Raw genomic sequence first — 21,127 nt, forward strand, 5'->3', positions numbered from 1 at the left:
TACTCCGGTTTCCTCCCCCGGTCCAAAGACATGCATGGTAGGTTGAGTGGCATCTCTGGAAAATTGTCCGTAGTGTGTGTGTGTGAGTGAATGAGAGTGTGTGTGTGTCCTGTGATGGGTTGGCACTCCGTCCAGGGTGTATCCTGCCTCGATGCCCGATGACGCCTGAGATAGGCACAGGCTCCCCGTGACCCGAGAAGTTCGGATAAGCGGTAGGAAATGAGTGAATGAATTCATAAGTGCATGAAGTTAAAATTTTCATTCATTATTTTCTCCAACACGTATCTACACTAACAGATTATTCACAGGCCAAAATCTGGCAAGAATAAATCGGTGTAAAAAGAAAGTAGCGTCCACAAGAACCACTCAGACGTCCTACGTCCTGTCACCTTCGGTGAATTACCTTGAAGTGTGAAGTTTGGTACGACTCCTGTGTTCGCTCAGAAAACTCCAAATAATGTCTTAAAGCACTGTTCAGAAAAAAACGTGATTAAAATAATACATCAGGCAGAAATGTCGGCTCGCTGGAGGGAAAAGGACGCGGGGACGTGAAAGGTTTCAAGTGGTCTTTAAGTTGGACATCCAGTCCCCGAACTATCCATACTTGATATTTACACTAAAGATGACGTCAATGCAATAAGTACACATGAAGTAAACCAAATACCACTGAATAGATGACGGTTTTCATACTGCATGTTTGGGGGTGTTCGTTTTCCCTATATCATATCTGCCACTCGGTGTCTTTTCTCTTCGAGAAAGCAGAGCCGATATTCAGACCCAGACAAACTTATGCGAGCCACAGAACTGGCACATGGAGCCAACGCTCCCCGTACACACCACACGAAAAGAGAAAAAATAACCAAAATAGGTTCATCTCCGAGGACACGGCGTAATATCCACCACACCAGCCTCACAGCTTATGTATTATTAACAAGTAATAAAAGGCCCAAATAAAACCTGACACTCAGATATACTTATAGTGAACAGAGGACACTCAAATTGAGTTTGAAGGCCTCAAGGTCGACGCAATATTTCTGGAGACGGGCCTGGCAATAAACGAACCGGTCCTGGGTGTGCGATAAACACGGAAAGGAAAGCGGACGGGGGAGGAAAAATAAAACGAAAGTCAGCAAAAGGCACAAAGCGGTCTTCTGAGACGCATCGTTGCTCCGGTCGGGACACGGTAATTGTTTGAAACGGTTAATCGGTTGATTGGATGGATGTGTACTCAGAACTTTGCCTTTACGGAAACTTTGAAGAAATCTAAGCATCATCGGTGCAATGGTTTATAGAATAATATCAAATATTATCAAGCAGGCATGGGTGAACATTTTAACCTGGGACTTTATGACCCAAAATAAATTGGCTGCAAATAAAATGTATAATGTGGCAAGCAGCGATTTAGGGGGCCAAGCACTTACTAGCCTCACCACTCAGAGATATATATATATATATATACATATATATAAATTCACTAATTTATTTATTTATTTAAATTTATTTTTAAAGGATTCTCCAGAATCAGCTCTTTGTTACAGTCAGAGATCTGGAGAGTCTGACGGTGCGTCAGTGATTATTTTTGGTAACAGACTGACACGTCATGGTTAATTTCTCGCATATGGGGTCAGTCGTTAAAATAATAACACCCAGATTCTACAAGTGTGTTAGCACATTAGCGTTACAGGTTGATTCGGGTTAGAGTCCGTACCGGATTCACGCGCAGACTCGACACAAAGAGCAAACCGAAGCTAAAAGCCGCAGGCCATGACAGAGTGTGCGGTGCACCGAGTGCCTCACCTACACCGAGTCTACACCAGCCGCAGAGTGTTTTATGTCCTTTCCAATTTACGACGCTATTTCCACAAGGCACTCGGCTACACTCTGAATTAGATGTCAGACCTTATAATCTACAACAGTGTAACGCAGGGTCAATCGCATCGCACACCAAACACATTTAAAGCAGCAAGCGTGTGCATTAGCAGATCTCTCAGAGCTCATACTGACACCATTATAACAACGCTGTCGATAAAGCCAGGCTGCAAAAAATATTTATGGAGGAGTTTCTGCACCGTGCCGAGGGCTAGCTGCCAGAGATGATGCTGGAGCGCTCCCTGTTTCTGTCTCACATCGCTCTGCGTTTAAAAACATCACAACACCCGAGTCTGGGCTCCACGGACTCACGGGGGATGAGGATGAGGCATGAGGACAGGTTATGAAAACGTTGTGATAAAAGTCAAGGCCAACTCGTCTCAATCTGCTCTGATTATGGATGTGATTAACTTTGACAGACAGACAGACAGACAGACAGACAGATAGACAGACAGACAGATAGACAGACAGATAGATAGATAGATAGATAGATAGATAGATAGATAGATAGATAGATAGATAGATAGATAGATAGATAGATAGATAGCCTCAAAATCAAGCCCAGAAAATTATTTTTTAAATCTTCTTTTTCTTGTTGTTGTTATTAATGTTGTTGTTGATATTATTATTATTATTATTATTATTATTATTATTATTATTATTATTATTATTATTATTATTATTCAAATAAAATATTTTAAGGATTTCTACAAAAGATGGCGTGTTCAAATTTTCAGTATCTGACCATTTTTAAATAAATAAATAAATAAATAAATAAATAAGTCTGACGGTCATTGAATGATTTGCATCAATTTGTTTCTCATAATGAAGATTTTCTTTTATCATATTTATTATATATATATAGTGGATCTGTTGTAGAGGTTTTTTTTGGTGTTAATAGTATCAGAAATGCACCTCGTGTAGTGTTTGGAGCCGCGAGTGCTAAATCTCATTATGCAGCGTTAAACTGATGAAGGTGCAACTGCTTTAATGAACTCTCTCTCTCTCTCTCTCTCTCTCTCTCTCTCTCTCTCTCTCTCTCCCTCACGCACACACACACCTGTCAGATGAGTTCAAGTCGTTCCTAAAGCGTCTGCCCTCCACACACTTCCTGCCAGTGAGCAGTGTTCACCTGCTGTGGGGGAGCGACTGGGACCTGCAGGCTCGTTACCGGCTGCTTCAGAGCTCCCTCGAGGTCCTGAGGCTGAAGATTCAGCGCACGGCACGTAAACTGTTCAGCCTTAGCATCCGCTGTCATCACAACCCCAACCATCAGATGCCGAGAGAGAGGTGAGCATACAGTACACACACACACACACACACACACACACACACACACACACACACACACACACACACACACACACACTATCTCTAAAGAATAATGAAATAAATTCAAAATCAAACACTTTACTGCAAATTTTTTTATAGCATGTGTGTGTGTGTGTGTGTGTGTGTGTGTGTGTGTGTCTGTGTGTAATAAAGCCATAGACCAGAATAAATAATCACTGAAGATGTAATATCAGGTTTAATGGTGCAAACCGGACATGGTGATCAGACAAGAGCACAGAGGGACATTTTCACCCTAAAAATATCCTAAAATATTCTCATTGGTCATTAGCATAAATCATCTCAGTAAAACAGCAAGGAATGTGTAGTGAGCACATACACACACACACACACACACACACACACACACACACACAGACAACATAGATCGTTAACTAGGTACAGTAGTTATTAACGTTAGCTAGATGTTTAGAAAACACTTTAAAATGTACTTTTGATAGAGCGTGAAGTCAGAGTAAAGATTTAGCAGCTAAGAACACGTGAGCTCACTCAAGCTCAGTGGCTAAAGTAAGTTAAACTAGCTAGCTAGCATAGGTGACTCGGACGACTAGCCGGATACACAAGTAAAACACAAATTAGCAGATTTTGTTTCTAATGAAATAAAATCCAAAGATATTGGCCTCGTTTTAATGAAAAAAAAAATCCACCGAGGACCTAAAAGTTCCTCGAAATGTTTTGGATTTAACTCGTAAGAGTGAAGGTTCTAAAGCCTGTGGCCTGAAAAAGCACCCATAAGATATCAAGATACAGCTGATAGTTTGTCAGCCGCGAGTCTGGAGGCCGAGGTTTTGGAGATGTAGTGAGGTCTCAGCTTTGAAATGATATTGATTTTTCTCCAAAGCCAAGGTTATATTGGAAGTTTGTGAAGCTTGTGGCCAGAAAAGTGAACAGGAATCAGAAAAGAGATCAGATACTGAGTCAGCTTGTGAAACATGAACCTGAGGCTAGTCTGCAACTGAAACCCTGACAGGGTTAAAGGCAATAAATATTTTATAATATAAAGTTGCGTATACATTTTGTGTAGAAAAGTTACATGCAGAGATCGTGTTTGTACCTTTGTAACACTCGTTCAGTTGAGTTTCTGATCACATCCCCGGGGCATGTGGTAGCCTAGCGGTTAAGGTGTTGGGCTACCGAACGGAAGGTTGTGAGTTCGATCCCAGGTCCACCAAGCCGCCACTGTCGGGCCCCTGAGCAAGGCCCTTAACGCTCAATTGCTCAGCTGTATAAAAATGACATAATGTAAGTCACTCTGGATGAGTGTGTCTGCCAAATGCTGTAAATACGTAACACGCATGAAAGATGTAGCCGTGTCGTGACGTCAGACTTCACGTCGAAATGATAGACATAAACACAAACATATTCAGATGTTCTACAGGAGATCAAGTTCCCTACTGTATATTTCACACCACCAATCACGGTCTAGAGAAGCAAGTACGTCCTCTAAAGCTCAGTTTCGTTGTTTGAATACCGATCCAGAACTCTGAAAAGGTCCTCAAAAACACAGCTGGAGAAGAAACCGCCGTGCCACGTCAGACTTTTCCTTCTCCGCAACATGCTGGCAGACTTGACAAGCAGATTAGATCTGAACATGTATGCTCAGTGTAAAAAAAAAAAACAACGGAGAGAAGAAAGTGAGCTCCGGGAAAATCAAGGGAACATCTGATAGTCACATAAAAGGTTGGAAATGCGTCAGGTCGGGAAGAAAATTCCAGCGAGTTTTGTTTGAGTGAGAGTCAGAGTGTTGTGGTGGTGGAGGTGTGTTTGTTGTGGACGGCAACGACGTCGCTCGTCTAATGTGGAGGCAGCGAATCCACGCTTCGGTGGCGGCTTTGACAAGGTTTTGTGCCGTAGCGTTATCAAAGGAGAGCAGAGTGTAGTCAAACTCGGCAAGGCAAACATCAAGGACATGTGACAGCACAGAGGGGAAGGAGAGAGAGAGAGAGAGAGAGAGAGAGAGAGAGAGAGAGAGAGAGAGATGAAGTAGAAATGGAGGAATGTGTCATTATACTGCAAAGTAAACTAAACGAAGACCTTCAGCCTTATCACTGCTCTGTAGCACGGAAATTAAACGGCCACTTTGCATTTCTGCCCTAACTGTTTATTCCGAGAAACAGGAGGTTTGTCTGTTCCATCCCGATGTATGAACAGGACCTGTGTATACAGTTCAAAGTGGCTGGCTAATTTACTGGCTAATTTTAATTAGCATTCGATTTCCAAACACATCTGGATCTATAGCGCGGGTCAGGATTTAGCAAACAGATCCAAATAGCACACTCGGGTAGCATAAACCTCTCATGGCAGTTGTTTGCTAATAAGGAAGACATCAGGGCGGCGTCGCCGGGAACGCCGGCGGTGGGTGTTGTAAATTTTTGACTTTTTAAAACCTAGTCACATTTTAGCGGCTAAACAACAGACCAGAAATGTTCTTGCTAATATAATATATGAACGAAGAATGCCACATCATACTTTTTATCTCCAACTCCCAGAATCCTCAGCTGATATCTTCGAAGCTCCTGAAGCCCGTGGACACACTGATTAGAGCTCAGCTGTGGTTCGTTTCCAAGATGTGCTTTTGTTTTGAACTCATCTAAGGGCTCATACTTCTTAGGTGTTAGCTATTAATAATTACTTCTTATTCTTTATTTTGTATCTATGTAGTTTATCCTAATAACAAGAGTAGTTGTGTTTGTAGTTTGCATATTTAAAAAAATAAAGTCTTTGAATAAAAAATTGTTATAAATCAATAAATCTAATTAATTCTTCTCTGATATTTGAATAGGGGGTCACGGTGGCTTAGTGGTTAGCACGTTCGCCTCACACCTCCAGGGTCGGGGGTTCGATTCCCGCCTCCGCCTTGTGTGTGTGGAGTTTGCATGTTCTCCCCGTGCCTCGGGGGTTTCCTCCGGGTACTCCGGTTTCCTCCCCCGGTCCAAAGACATGCATGGTAGGTTGATTGGCATCTCTGGAAAATTGTCCGTAGTGTGTGTGTGTGTGTGTGTGAGTGAATGAGAGTGTGTGTGTGCCCTGTGATGGGTTGGCACTCCGTCCAGGGTGTATCCTGCCTCGATGCCTGATGACACCTGAGATAGGCACAGGCTCCCCGTGACCCGAGAAGTTCGGGTTAAGCGGTAGAGGATGAATGAGTGAATGATATTTGAATATAAAGTGAATGCTTTTTTCCGTCTACACGGTTGTATACAGATGTAAGATATTTGAGTCTCAAGTGCTTCAGCTTCGTTTCTCGGAACATTTCAGCCTTGTAATATTGACTTCATCACCAATTTCTCTCTCTTTCGGCTCGACACATTTCTCAAGGAGACTTTTGGTGAAAGAAGCTTTGTTTATTTGCATAAAAGTGCTTAGATAATTAATTAAACTAGTCATTATTCGGTGAAATTGAGCTCGTTCAGTAACTTTCTCAAGAGTGGCCTTCGGTTTATTCAGAAACAGAAGCGCTTACACACAAAAATGGTATTTTTTTTTTGTGAACCTGGAATATTTTAAAGTTTTAAGCTGAATATTTGGGTTTGACTTGTGACATCATTTCTACACCATTAAAGGCTTTAGTGGTATTTTCTGTGTCATGCTTCTGAAATCTGCTTGGAAAAGTTCATTATTTTCCATGTTGATAAAAGTTACTTTGGGAAAATTCAGATGGATGACGTGCACCGTATCTGGAGCTTATTAATAATAAACACGAAACAGCCGGAAACTTGATCGAGTCTGTCAAAGGAACAGAAGATCAAATAGCAAACACCTTCATGGCTTTGGGTCAGACAGACAGATGTACAGGAGTTTATTGGTCACTGAGTGTAAATAGTATTAAATCCCAGCTTCTCGGACTGGATTTAGTTTATCTGTCCTGCTCGTCTTCCTCGTCCTGCTCGTCTTCCTCGTCCTGCTCATCTTCCTCATCCTGCTCTTTGTCTCCCAGCTTCTCGGACTGGATTTAGTTTATCTGTCCTGCTCGTCTTCCTCGTCCTGCTCGTCTTCCTCGTCCTGCTCATCTTCCTCATCCTGCTCTTTGTCTCCCAGCTTCTCGGACTGGATTTAGTTTATCTGTCCTGCTCGTCTTCCTCGTCCTGCTCGTCTTCTTCGTCCTGCTCATCTTCCTCATCCTGCTCTTTGTCTCCCAGCTTCTCGGACTGGATTTAGTTTATCTGTCCTGCTCGTCTTCCTCGTCCTGCTCATCTTCCTCATCCTGCTCTTTGTCTGCCTGTTAAGGAAAGAGATTCTTGCTGATGCCGAACAGAAACGAGCGGCTCATTATTAGAAGCGAACAGCACCCTGGATCCCTTCGGACTCGCCGACGGATAAAAAGACGAACCCTCGTTATTCCTAAGACGATCTCGCTGTAATAAGAAAGACCAAAGACGCAAAACTATTTCTATTCGTGTCAAAGTGCTGAATGATAAAAAAAAAAAGTATCTTCAGCCTATATAAATATATAACATATAAAATATATGAGACGGCACTTTTTTCGGCACCCACACTAACTTATCTTGAGCCATTTGCTCTCGTCCTTTAATGGGGACGAGGTCCTGAGTGCGCGCAGACGCTCCGGAGACAAGCGTAAAGTTTTAGAAGGAAATCCAGCTCAGCAATAAACCGGCTCTGATTCGATTAGCCGCATTTTTATGTATTTATTTATTTATTTATTTATTTTGCGAGCCGCGCAATTTCCCGTCGTCAGGAAAAGCCGGTGTGAGCGAGTCCTGCCCTGATGGAGTCAAACAGCTGATGCATAAGTTTAGCGTTTCAGCACAAATCTCTTGCGTTCTAGTTTTACTCCAGAGTGGATTTTAAACCTTACTGTTATAGCACGTTGTTCTTTAAATATTTAATCATTAAAAAATAAATAAATAAATAAACGAACACTGGTTTTAAAACTCATTTAAATGATTGTTTTTTTTTTTGGTTTACGTTTAATTAAATATAACTAAGGAAGAAAAAGCAGGAAAGTGTCCTGTCCCGAGAGCAGAATAAACGCTAGCTGGAGATTCTCTTTAAACTCCAAGCAAAGCAAGTAATCTCACTTTAGAAGGAATAAAATCTAAAACTAAAAAAAAAGAAGAAGAAGAAAAAAAACAACCCAGCTGCCATTTTGAAATTTAATCAAAACAGCAGTGAGGAAGGAAAGTGCAGAGCAGAGCCTATCTGCGCTTATGAGAAGTCCAGACTGCGGTTATTGCCCCGGCTGAAGGCTCGCCGGAATTGTGGCCATTTGTCATTAGTTGTAATGTAATAAACAGTGGGTGGAATGGCAGAGTGAGGAAAGAGAGAAAGGGCAGAAAGGAGAGGAACGAGTGGAGCTTTTTTCTCCAGCGGTGCTGCGTGTTACACCCACACGGCTCGTCTCGGTGAAGCAGAAGCGGCGTCGTTAATCTTTATGGTATGAAGTCGGTGTCGGGGGTTTAAACAGACACAAAGCTGATGTTTTGTTCCATGCTGAAGCTTTCTGTGTAGAGATGTTTAACATTTATGGAAGGAGTCTCCGGTGTAAACGCTTTGTAACCCTCAGACGTAATGCAGTAATCTTTAGGAAAGATGAGTTTACGCTTCACGTTTCTCTGGAACTTCACGAGCTTTGTTTATTTATTTTATTCTCGGCCGAATGAACGGAACTAGAACCGGATTTAAAAATGTACATACAGTATATTCCTGCGGGAGTTCCTGCTGATTAAGTGTTAGGACAATAATGTTAGGACAATAATGTTAGGACAATGATGTTAGGACAATGATGTTAGGACAATAATGTTAGGACAATAATGTTAGGACAATGATGTTAGGACAATGATGTTAGGACAATAATGTTAGGACAATGATGTTAGGACAATGATGTTAGGACAATGATGTTAGGACAATAATGTTAGGACAATGATGTTAGGACAATGATGTTAGGACAATAATGTTAGGACAATGATGTTAGGACAATAATGTTAGGACAATAATGTTAGGACAATAATGTTAGGACAATGATGTTAGGACAATAATGAAAAGGAAAGGACAGAGAGGGTCTTTCGAGGAGGAAAAAGGGAGAGAGGAAGGAAGAGACGAGAAGGGGAGAGTGAGGAGGATGAAAATAAGAGCAGGAAAACAGGAATAAAGGGGGGGGAGGAGGGAGAAAAAGGGTGGAGCGAGAAGGTGGGAGGAAGGGGGAGGTGGGGGGGGGGGGGGGGGAGGGGAAAAGAGAAAGCAGTGGGAGGCGGGACGGGGGGGAGAGAGAGGAGGGAGGGGGGAAGCGGGGAGACGGCGAGAGGGGAATGGGCAGAGGGGCGATCAAGACCACAGCGATAAACAGCGTGGGGACGGGTACTCGGAACGAGAGAGGAGACGATGTGTAAGAGAGCATTGAAGTATGATGAGAGCAGATGTAAAGAGAAGCCATTAGAGAGAGTCAGAGAGAGATGAGGGAGAGAGAGAAGAGCTGACCGAGAGGTAGGAGGAGGAGGAAGAAGAGAGACTGGAAGGAGGCGTGCCCAGTGATAGGAACAGGGAGAGGTTAAAGGAGAGAGAGGGAGAGAGGAGAGATAGTAGGAGGATTTGGTATTTAGTTATATTTTTAAGTTAGGGTTGGTACCTAAATATATATCTCTCTAGTAATTTCTTCTTATCTCTTATCTCTTGTTCATTTCATTGTCGGTGTAGGGAGGGGAGGGGGAGAGAGGAGAGGATGAGGGAGAGGGAGAGAGGGAAAAGAGGGAACGGAACGAGGAGGAGGAGAGGGAGTGAGAGAGAGAGAGAGAGTGAGAGAGAGGAGGAGGAGGAGGAGAGAGAGAGAGGGGGGGAAGAGAGCGAGAGGAGAGGAGAGAGAAGGAGAGGGGAGAGGGAGAGAGAGAGAGAGAGGAGGAGAGAGGGAAGGAGGGGTAGGGAGGGGAGAGAGAGCGAAAGAAGGGAAAGAGAGAAGAGAGAGAGAGAGAGAGAGAGAGAGGAGGAGGAGGGGCGCGGGGGAAGGAGAGAGAGGAGAAGAGAGGAGAGAAGATGAGAGGAGAGAGAGAGAGGAGAAGAAAGGAGAGGGAGCGGGAGAGAGAGAAGAGAGAGAGAGAGAGAGAGGGAAGAGGGATGGGAGGGGAGGGGGAAGAGAGAGAGGAGAGAGAGAGAGAGATAGGTAGATAGAGAGAGAGAGAGAGTAACAAAAAAAAAAAAAAAAACACAAAAAACACAAACACCAATCCCCGGGCACAAAAAGCTCCCGGAACAAAACAAAAAAGCTGGTTGAGGATACTCTGTTACGTCAATGTACTGTGGAAGGACGAGAGGAGTCAGGAGAGAGAGAGGAGCGAAGAGAGGAGGAGAGAAAGAGAGAGAGAGGAGGAGGAGGAAGGAGAGAGAGAGGGGGAAGGAGCGAGAGAGAGAGAGAGGAGAGAGAAGCGAGAGGGGGAGAGGGAGAGAGAGAGATGAGAGGGGAGCGAGAAGTAGGGAAGGAGGGGAGGGAGGGAGAGAGAGAGAAAGAAAGAGAGAGAGAGAGAAGAGAAGAGAGAGCGGAGGCGGAGGAGGGAGAGGGGGAAGGAGGAGAGAGAGAGAGGAGAGAGAGAGCTTTTAGATAGAGTGGCGAGAGAATGATATGTATCAGTCTAGGTAGATCATATCTATCTATTATATATATGTATATCTTTCATTATGGCTGGAGGGAGGGCGATCCTATATCTCTAGCGAGCGCGAAGATATCGCTCTCTCTCTCTCTCTCTCTCTCTCTCTCTCTCTCTCTCTCTCTCACACACACACACACACACACACCACATCCCCGGCACCAAAAGCTGTCTGATTACTGTTACGTCAATGTACTGTGACTCCTGAAAACAAACAGCAATTGTTTCCAATCATTTCCCCCCGTGCCTGACTCCAGCAAAATAATAAATATAGAAATAATAAGAATAGCAGAAATAAAAGCAGCAAGCCGCTCTGCTCCGAAGTCACAAATCGAAGAAGAAAGCAAAACACGACATATTGTAGCCCAACGCATCAACCCGCATAAATCCGACTTATTGCGAATAAACATCGGGCGACAATATTAAAGCGTAAGAGCTCTCGGATCAACCTGGTAGCTTAAGAGATTTAATCAGGGACGCAATCTAAAGCACGTCGGGGCTAGAATTACATTTTGGTAATACTCAGATTTCAGGACGAGTCATATAGATCGAACGTAACCATTCGGAATCTTTATGAGACGTTTATCCTGGTGCATAAGGAAAGATGACAGCGTTCAGGAAATGTGAAGCTGATGAGTGCAGAGACCGCATTTATTAATACAAACTACGGCGTGAGAGGAGAGAACGGACAGACGGGAGTTTAACGAGAGTTTCCACTCTGTTTAATACGGGATCTACGAGATCATGGGGGACACGGTGGCTTAGTGGTTAGCACGTCTGCCTCACACCTCCAGGGTTGGGGGTTCGATTCCCACCTCCACCTTGTGTGTGTGGAATTTGCATGTTCTCCCCGTGCCTCGGGGTTTCCTCCGGGTACTCCGGTTTCCTCCCCAGGTCCAAAGACATGCATGGTAGGTTGATTGGCATCTCTGGAAAATTGTCCGTAGTGTGTGAGTGTGTGAGTGAATGAGAGTGTGTGTGTGCCCTGTGATGGGTTGGCACTCCGTCCAGGGTGTATCCTGCCTCGATGCCCGATGACGCCTGAGATAGGCACAGGCTCCCCGTGAAACGAGGTAGTTCGGATAAGCGGTAGAAAATGGATGAATGAATGAACGAACACGAGTTCATGCGCACGATGAACCGACCATGGGTCACTTTCTTCAGCTAGTGTTTTGTGAGAATCACACAGACCTCGTGGCCTTACAGCGGAATCATCTCCGAAAGGTCTGGGTTTTTATTTACGAATGAAACTTTTACAAATGCAAAGTTGTAAAAGTCATGACCGATGGCCGAGATGGAGACGGATGCTCGGCTAGCCTTCACGAGGCATTATGAGTGTAGCCCCGCGCTACCATACACCGTATTTTTCAACTTTCCGAGCTGATACGACGTTTCACAAAGGAAAGGGAAGAAAAAAAATCTTTGCTTTGAAATAAATTCCATGGATTTTCGAAAGCTTTTTCATGACCGCACAATCCTTTAAAACCTATAGAACCGTAGGTATTAATATTACATTAGATGCATATTAAATATGCAGCGGATGAAGAATTCACAGATTTTTTGTCCTGGGAGACTTGAGGATATGAGTGAAGTCAGAGTCAGAGAAATTCTAGCCCAATTAGCGCTACATAATCCCTTAAGTGCAAATGACATTCGGATCTAATTATTCCAGGGACGCCTGAGAAGAAAAGTAGAATTTCTGAACAAAGGGTCTTTCCAGCTTCACCTTTGGTGTCATGTCTATGGGTGATGGTTTGGTTGGAGATGGCTGGAGGTCCTGCTGATTTGCAGAATGTTGAGGTCATCGGTTTTCACTAAGCGTGGTCATCGTAGTCTAGAGACATGAAATCTTGCATTTGCTCATCTGAATGACAGGTCACGATGCCTGAGGGGGAAGGAATGTGATATTCATAGAAAAATGAAGTCTCTCTTTTGGCAGGGTATATTATCCATTTTACAGATTGGACCGTTGCAAACTGAAGCAGCCTGTGACGGTTACTTAATCCTCCGCAACAGCAAGCCTTGGCACATTGGTAATGGTCCGTTTTATTCACTTGTCTTTGTTCGTTTTCTTTTTTTTTTGTGCTTGCAGGTCTGTTCTGCAGTGGCTGAACCGGGTGCAGTCCTTCCTCTACTGCAATGAGAATGGCTTCTGGGGCACCTTCCTGGAGAGCCAGCGCACGTGCGTTTGCCACACGGGCATCACTTTGTGCCAGCGTCCTATCCCGTGCGTGATCGGCGGCAACAACAGTTGTGCCATGTGCAGTTTGGCTAACATATCTCAGTGCGGCTCGTGCAACAAGGGCTACAAGCTGTACCGTGGGCGCTGCGAACCGCAAAACGTGGACTCGGAGCGTAGCGAGCAGTTCATCAGTTTCGAGACGGATCTGGACTTTCAGGACTTGGAGCTGAAGTACCTGTTGCAGAAGATGGACTCGCGCTTGTACATCCACACCACTTTCATCAGCAACGAGGTGCGTCTGGAGACCTTCTTCGACCCGCGCTGGCGCAAACGCATGTCTCTGACGTTGAAGAGCAACAAGAACCGCATGGACTACCTGCACATGATGGTGGGCTTGTCTATGAAGATTTGTCAGATGCGGAACAGCAGCATGGACCCCATGTTCTTTGTTTACGTCAACCCATTCAGCGGAAGCCACTCGGAAGGATGGAGCATGCCGTTCGGTGAACATGGGTACCCCCGCTGGGAGAAGGTCCGGCTCCAGAACTCGCAATGTTTCAACTGGACCCTGATGTTGGGAAACCGCTGGAAGACCTTCTTTGAGACGGTGCACATCTACCTGCGCAGTCGTGCCAAGGTGCCCACTGTCCTGCGCAACGACACCGGCCATGGCCCCGTAGACCTCTCCGACCCAAACAAGCGCCAGATCTATATAAAGATCTCTGACATCCAGGTGTTCGGCTACAGCTTGCGCTTCAACTCCGACCTTCTCCGGAGTGCCGTCCAGCAGGTCAACCAGTCCTACACGCAAGGGACGCAGTTTTACTCATCCTCGTCCATCATGCTTCTGCTCCTGGATATCAGGGACAGGATTAACCGCCTGGCCCCTCCGGCGGCGCCTGGTAAACCCCAGCTAGACCTGTTCTCCTGTATGCTCAAGCACCGACTCAAGCTCAACAACAGCGAGATGATCCGTGTCAATCACGCACTGGACATGTACAACACGGAGATCTTGAAACAGTCGGACCATCTGACTACCAAACTTTGCTGAAAGTTAAACGCTAACAAAAGGTGCAAACTCGCCACCGAGCAACATTCGGAGAGGACGTACAACGATTCTTTTTATTTCCCTTTCCTTTGGGACTTTTTTTGCTTTTTTGATGTACTATTAACAACTTTGTAAGTGTAATTGTTAAATAAGAAACTAAAAATACAGAGATTAAGCCTTTTAGTTCACTGCTGAAGGAAGAGAAAAAAAAATGAACATGACTGTACCATATTTGTCCGAGCATGTCTGTCACTTCCAAATGGATCATTAAAAGAAAAGAAAAAAAAATGACACACATAAATATATAAATATATATTAATAAATTCAACATCCGATGATGACAAAGAGGCCTTGATATTACTCAGAGGGAACAAAGGTCCATCTGAAACTGCCATTCTTTACTGGGTAAGGTTTGTAGAGAATCAGCGAAGCGGACGAGAGATTCTTTTAATTTGAAGACTTTCAGCATACAGAGCATCTCGCTAGTCTTAGGTCCGTCCGGTTTAAAGACGACAGGAAGTCATTATCTGTATAGCGTTCCTTCTTCCTCTGTTTAATCGTCCCTCTGAGTGTGCTTGGCATGATACAAGGCAGAAAGGAAACATTCTCCACTAAAACAGCTGTTTATAGCTCCAGTTGTGTTGACGCCTAACGCTAATCGCTGCTTGCTAGTCGCTCACGTCATTTGAGAACGAGCGACCGAAGCTGATCCTGATTTATTTTGCTTTGTGACCGAGAGCGATTTGTCTGTGGTTTTGAAGGTGAGCGATCAATTCTAAAAAAAAAAAAAAGAAAGAAAGAAAGAAAAAAAGAAAGAAAGAAAGAAAGAAAAACATCCTGCCTGAAACTTCTGACATGTCAATGTTTTGAAATGTTTTATTTATTTTTCATTTTGACTGATTTTAGTCCGTTACACTTGCGAGAGACGACATAAAGCCATATTTCCCAGGGGAATAAAAATGATAGGCTTGTACGCATTTATTTTGAGAATGATTTCCTATCCAGGAAGTTTGTACTGTATAGTAACGTAGCGGTCCACGATCACGGAGTACGAAGACGTCGGATCGCCGCGGCGTTTTCCCGAAGCCAGATGTGGAGTACATGTGAAACGACTTCATGTTGAGTTTAGCCTCGCATTCGACTCTATGATGTGACTTCTTTTTTGGAACTCTTTCTTTTTTTGTACGTTCGTAGTTCGGTTTCTGTCAAACTGATTCCCATGTCATCCTTAAGATCTCTTACTATTATTATTATTATTATTATTATTATTATTATTATTATTAGTTATTAATTCCCATTCAGTCTTATTAAGTGCCTGCTACCTATCCCTTTAACCATTTCCACGAAGGTTCCATGACATCCTCTTTTCTCGTATCTCACGTTTCTTCGTGCGTCAGTAAAAAGGGCAGACAGGAAGTTTTGTCCACATCCTCTCTGTATTCTGCATGTATTTATAGGAGACTTGAGTCACCTCCTTTGCTGAAAACATTTAAAGATGTATATTATGTGTAAATAGCTTCATTGCCTTGGTATAGCCATGAACGTGAGACTTGACGGCTTTTCTTAGGTCACCGCCAGTTTTTTTCAGCCACGGCAACTCGAGCACAAGACGACGGATGGATTGCGAGTCGCTGGGTTAATTTATTGAAGTTGAAGGAAAAATCACCAGCCGGTGCCGAACGCCACCCTTACGACCTCCCTCACCCATGCATACAAGCACATACACTGTCCTTTCGTACGCCTCTTACAGAACGATGTAGAATGTGTGACACGAGTGCCGCATCGCGGTACGCCGCCTCGTGGTACGCCACCTCATGGTACGCCACCTCGCGGTATGCTGCCTCGCGGTACGCCACCCTGCGGTACACCACCTCGCCATGGGTCTGATCGGCAAACAGCTTTCACTACCTTGTCTATGTAATTTCTGCTGTTCTGTTGGAAAAAGAAAGAAAAAAAAAACTATAATCAGCTTTCTTCAAATGAATGTTTCATATAATAATCTATTTCTCATTAAAAATGCTATATTTAATACGAAGAGCCGTGCTTGTCTCTACCACTTCCAAGCAGCTTCTGCATTAACATCACTGAGCCATGAGGGATGAATATTTCATCATCATTTTCCTTCATTTTTATTTCCAGGACACAATAAATTTCACAATAAAGGTTCGAAGCGTTCGAGCGCTACAACCGTTTCCTACAACATCAGAGAATTCAGACGCAAATATACAACTTTATTTCGCTTATATTCATTTTGTTTTGGTTAATAGTTCACAGTGTGTGATACGCAGTATATAAATCTGTTTGCTAGCCATTTTGACTAGCGATATTTATTGATAATTTACAGAAAACACACCACGGTTTTTCACGCCACGTTTGACGTCGTGTTATCGTGGTTTTAAACCCTGAGTACACGATGGTGTAATTCACACCTGTGATGTAGAAGCGGTGTTACGGTGTTAACTCCACATCACGATGCCGAACGTGTACAGTGAGAAACGATGCTGTTAGGATGTTACGGCTGGTCGCTTAGCAACAGAAACCCGATCAGAAAGTGAGCAGAGTGTGTGAGGTTAAAACCAGGAAGTAGCTGAACATCACTGAACAAAAACGGCTTGGTAGAAAGAGTCGGGAGACAAAACACACTGCGAACATGACGGAAGTGCTCTCCGGCACGAGGGGGAAATACGGCACACCGAGAAATTAGAGGGTCCGATTCTCGCCTCCGCCTTGTGTGTGTGGAGTTTCCATGTTCTCCCCGAGCCTCGGGGGTTTCCTCCGGGTACTCCGGTTTCCTCACCCGGTCCAAAGACATGCATGGTAGGTTGATTGGCATCTCTGGAAAATTGTCCGTAGTGTGTGAGTGTGTGAGTGAATGAGAGTGTGTGTATGCCCTGTGATGGGTTGGCACTCCGTCCAGGGTGTATCCTGCCTCAATGCCCGATGACGCCTGAGATAGGCACAGGCTCCCCGTGACCCGAGAAGTTCGGATAAGCGGTAGAAAATGAGTGAGAGAGTGAGTGAGGGTAGTAAAGGAATGAATGAATGAATGAATGAATGAATGAGTAATTCGAGGAAGTCAGATACGGATGAACAAACGGCTAGTCGACTTCACTACAAATTTAAAACGAGCATAAGGATAGCAGAGAGATCGGAGGAGCTGGATTTGTCCAATCAGGACTGTCGATGCGCGAATATGCAAACGAGAAGAAGGTCGCAGAAGGGTTTTAATGTACAGAGTGAACCGAGGTCAGATTCCGAAGAGCCAGGATTCAGTGTTAAGTAGGAGAAAGGAGGAGGAGCAGTGTGAAACCTCTGACTACATCAAGCCAGAATTGTGTTCAGCAGAGAAACATTTTAAGTGTAAAAAGCTTTGTTAGGTTGATGATGATGATGATGATGATGATGATGATGATGATGATATTTACAGGCTTATTGAGATCACAAATCAATCACGATGTTTGTGGTTTATTTATTACTTTAGTTGTTGAAAACAATCCATAAAAACCCCTTGGCTGTGTTTTATGGACTACTGGGGATTGAAGGAAATGGACCATTAACATAACTCTATATTAATGAATGTATCTGATGTCAGAGGAAATATTTTATTTGTATCCCTTTTTTATTTATCCGAGGAAATATTATTTTATTTGTATTAATTTCCTTTATTTTTAGTACAGATTTTTTTTTTGTGAGAGCGACAGACTCTTATTCTACATTTTTATCGTCCACCTGCTGATTCTGAACCCTGACCAGTTTCCTTGCTGGTCCACGTACTGTACAGTACACACAGCCGAGCGTCCACCTGTCACGACATTTATTAAAAACAAACCCGAACGGCGTCTCACACAGATACTAAAGTCCACGTCGAGTATGTTATAAAACATCATTCGATGCCCTGCACACGTCTTTCTCCAGAGTGAAGCTAGCCTGAGGCGCCAAATGTGCTAGAGCAGGCACTTCCTGTACGGACGTGAGCGGGTAACTGTTTCGGCTGGGAGAGAAACCGCGGCTAGCTACTGAAACAGACTGGGATTTAAAACAAGCAAAGAAACACAAAGTTTTTCAGTCTACTTTTGGTTTAGCGTAAATAAAAAACCCCCTCAGTAAATCATTAGCTGTCCTGCTGTTAAGGAAAAATCCGTGTTTATTTTCACGTCTTTTCATAACTGCACGTCTCAAAGCATTTGATTGATTATTTGCAAATAAATGCAATTTTTTTTATTCATTAAAGGACGTTATAATTGTTGTTCCATGTAACGGTGTGAAATGTCTCTAAAACAACTTCCTGTTCTCACTTCCAGCTACAGCAGCTAGAGACGGAGATCATTCTGTCTTTTTTTAACTTTAGAAAGAAGTTAAAGGTGCCGACACTGGACGCTTGTCCTTTCTGTAAAACGTGTTTTTTAACAGAAACAAAGAAACAAAGAAACAAACACACACACACACACACACACACACACACACACACACACACACACACACACACACACACACACACACAATTTATTAAGCTGTAAATGTTCCATGTCTGCTTTAAAAGCTCTCGAATGGATCTAAATGACAAATCTCTGAATAGCTCTTTAATTAATTAATTAATATGAAATGAAAATGTAAATAAAAAAGAAGTCAAATGTAATAAAATAATTTACAATTTATTTATTTATTTATCTATCTATCTATCTATCTATTTATTTATTTATTTATTTATTTATTTATTTATTTATTTAAATGTAAGGCAACATGTAGGCCACAGAACAAAAAAAAAAAAAAAATAATAATAATAATAATAATAATAATAATAACGATCAAATAAAAAAGTTAAACGATGAAGCTATTAAATATTTTCCTGCTTTTCCTACTTTACTGCTGTTTATTTATTTATTTATTTATTTATTTTACTAAATATGAAAATGTAATTTAACAAAGTGAAATTGAATCAAATAATTTCATAAAACAATTTTTAAAAATATATTTATTTAAATGTAAGGCTGTACTGGATAGTTGTCCCAGAGAACATAGAAGGTTGAAGCTATTAAAATATTTTGGGAACATCAAGAACTTCCCAGCTGTTTGTTCGACATTAAGATCATTTTTTGCAGAGTGTGTATCTGAACCTTGGCTGAGGATGATGAGCAGCGAAGATGGAGCTGCTTTGGTCTGTCTCAGTTTGTCCATTTGTTCTCTTTAATCAGCTTCCAAGCATCCAAATGAAAGAGTGATTAATGCCATGAGTTACGGTCTACTGCTAATGAAGCGTGTGTGTGTGTGTGTGTGTGTGTGTGTGTGTGTGTGTGTGTTACAGTCTGTCCACACCCAAACCTCCAGTGTTCCTGCACGGTCCAGGTTGTAATTAGAGCGCAGTAATAAATCACGCTGCTTTGTGTTTCATGGATGACGAGAGCACCGCAAAGTCGACTTGAGAACAAAATCCCCAGTGAGAGGGCGAATATTTACAGGAGTTCACTCTCAGGCACCTGGTTTTATTACCACGACACTGACAAGTCAAAGAATAAAGCAGAAAAGTGCAGTTGTATATCTGTTATCTAGCAGTCTACATATCACTGCAGTGAAAAAGGGGTGGAGCTAGAATGAATACATTACAAACACATCCAATCAAATGAATACATCCAATCCATGAATACATCCAATCAAATCCTGTTCTATTCTTCCCTTGAATTAAGAACAAAATCTCGTCATTATTATTATTATGTAAGACTTTATCCAGCTGACTTCATACAAATTTTATATTTGGTCATTTTAAGATTTATATTTTAATGCAAAAATGTCACAAATCTGGAAAAAGTGAAAAATTTACACATTTGTCCAACAACAAGGCAAGATTCGGTCCAAATCTGACAAATATAGACACAATGACACAAAGTTCACAGATAAATATCACCAAAAATGATTTTTGCTTATGTTTGATTTGTCTTTGTGAATTTTTTAAATATCACAATAATAATAATAATAATAATAATAATAATAATAATAATAATAATAATAATAACAAAACGTGTTATTATAATGTGAAATTCTAAACACTAAACAATTTCCACAGCAAAAAAATGTGAACAAATATTAAGAAAAAATATAAAATGGCAGAAAACAGTAATAATAATAACACTAATTCCAAAATAAAGGTGAAATTCTAAATACTATGAAATACTAAAAGTGCTACAAAATGAAAAATAGGATAATACTAAATGCTTCAAATAATTAGTATTAAATGCAAAATTATACAAAATTCTAAAACAAAGTAAAAGAGGGGGGTCACGGTGGCTTAGTGGTTAGCACGTTCGTCTCACACCTCCAGGGTTGGGGGTTCGATTCCTACCTCCGCCTTGTGTGTGTAGAGTTTGCATGTTCTCCCCGTGCCTCGGGGGTTTCCTCCGGGTACTCCGGTTTCCTCCCCCGGTCCAAAGACATGCATGGTAGGTTGATTGGCATCTCTGGAAAATTGTCCGTAGTGTGTGAGTGTGTGTGAGTGAATGAGAGTGTGTGTGTGCCCTGTGATGGGTTGGCACTCCGTCCAGGGTGTATCCTGCGTCGATGCCCGATGACACCTGAGATAGGCACAGGCTCCCCGTGACCCGAGAAGTTCGGATAAGTGGTAGAAAATGAATGAATGAATGAAAGTAAAAGAGTAAAATCTTACTATAAAAACAAAGCATTACAAAATCCAAAACTATGAAATGTTTGAATGACCGGAAATTCTGTTTTATGTTTATTTACACAAAATATATGCAGAGAAGGAATAAAAGTGGGAAAGCAGTTTCTGAACTTACTGAATAGAATTTAATTTGATTAGTTTAAAGACAGAAAATAAAAGTTTTTATCTTTAGGGTTTTTTTTTTAAACAGCGAACCCCCGACCCTGGAGGTGTGAGGCAAACGTGCTAACCACTAAGCCATTGTGCCCCCACCCCCACCCCCATTTTATTATTATTATTTTTATTTTTTTTTGGAATATTAAAATACCATCAACACATCTAGGTTACTATCGCTCTTTGATTTAAAAAAAAAAAAAAAGGCACTGCTCGTGTGTATTTTTCTTTTTTTTTCCTTTCAAGCTACTTTTTCTCTTAAT

The 21,127-nt window shown here is 42.4% G+C and overlaps 1 protein-coding gene across 1 annotated transcript in view; it reads left to right on the forward strand.

Moving 5' to 3' along the window:
* Window positions 1-16,874, forward strand: part of brinp1 (bone morphogenetic protein/retinoic acid inducible neural-specific 1) — a 63,515-nt gene extending 46,641 nt beyond the window's left edge. The window contains exons 6-7 of the mRNA XM_027152745.2: window positions 2,937-3,159; window positions 12,904-16,874. Of these exons, the coding sequence (XP_027008546.1) occupies window positions 2,937-3,159; window positions 12,904-14,044 (1,364 nt within the window). The 3' untranslated portion in view covers window positions 14,045-16,874. The remainder of the gene's footprint in view (window positions 1-2,936; window positions 3,160-12,903) is intronic.
* The last annotated feature ends 4,253 nt before the right edge of the window (window positions 16,875-21,127 follow it).

This window comes from Tachysurus fulvidraco, chromosome 26, assembly GCF_022655615.1.
Source record: "Tachysurus fulvidraco isolate hzauxx_2018 chromosome 26, HZAU_PFXX_2.0, whole genome shotgun sequence".
Classification (NCBI taxonomy): domain Eukaryota; kingdom Metazoa; phylum Chordata; class Actinopteri; order Siluriformes; family Bagridae; genus Tachysurus; species Tachysurus fulvidraco.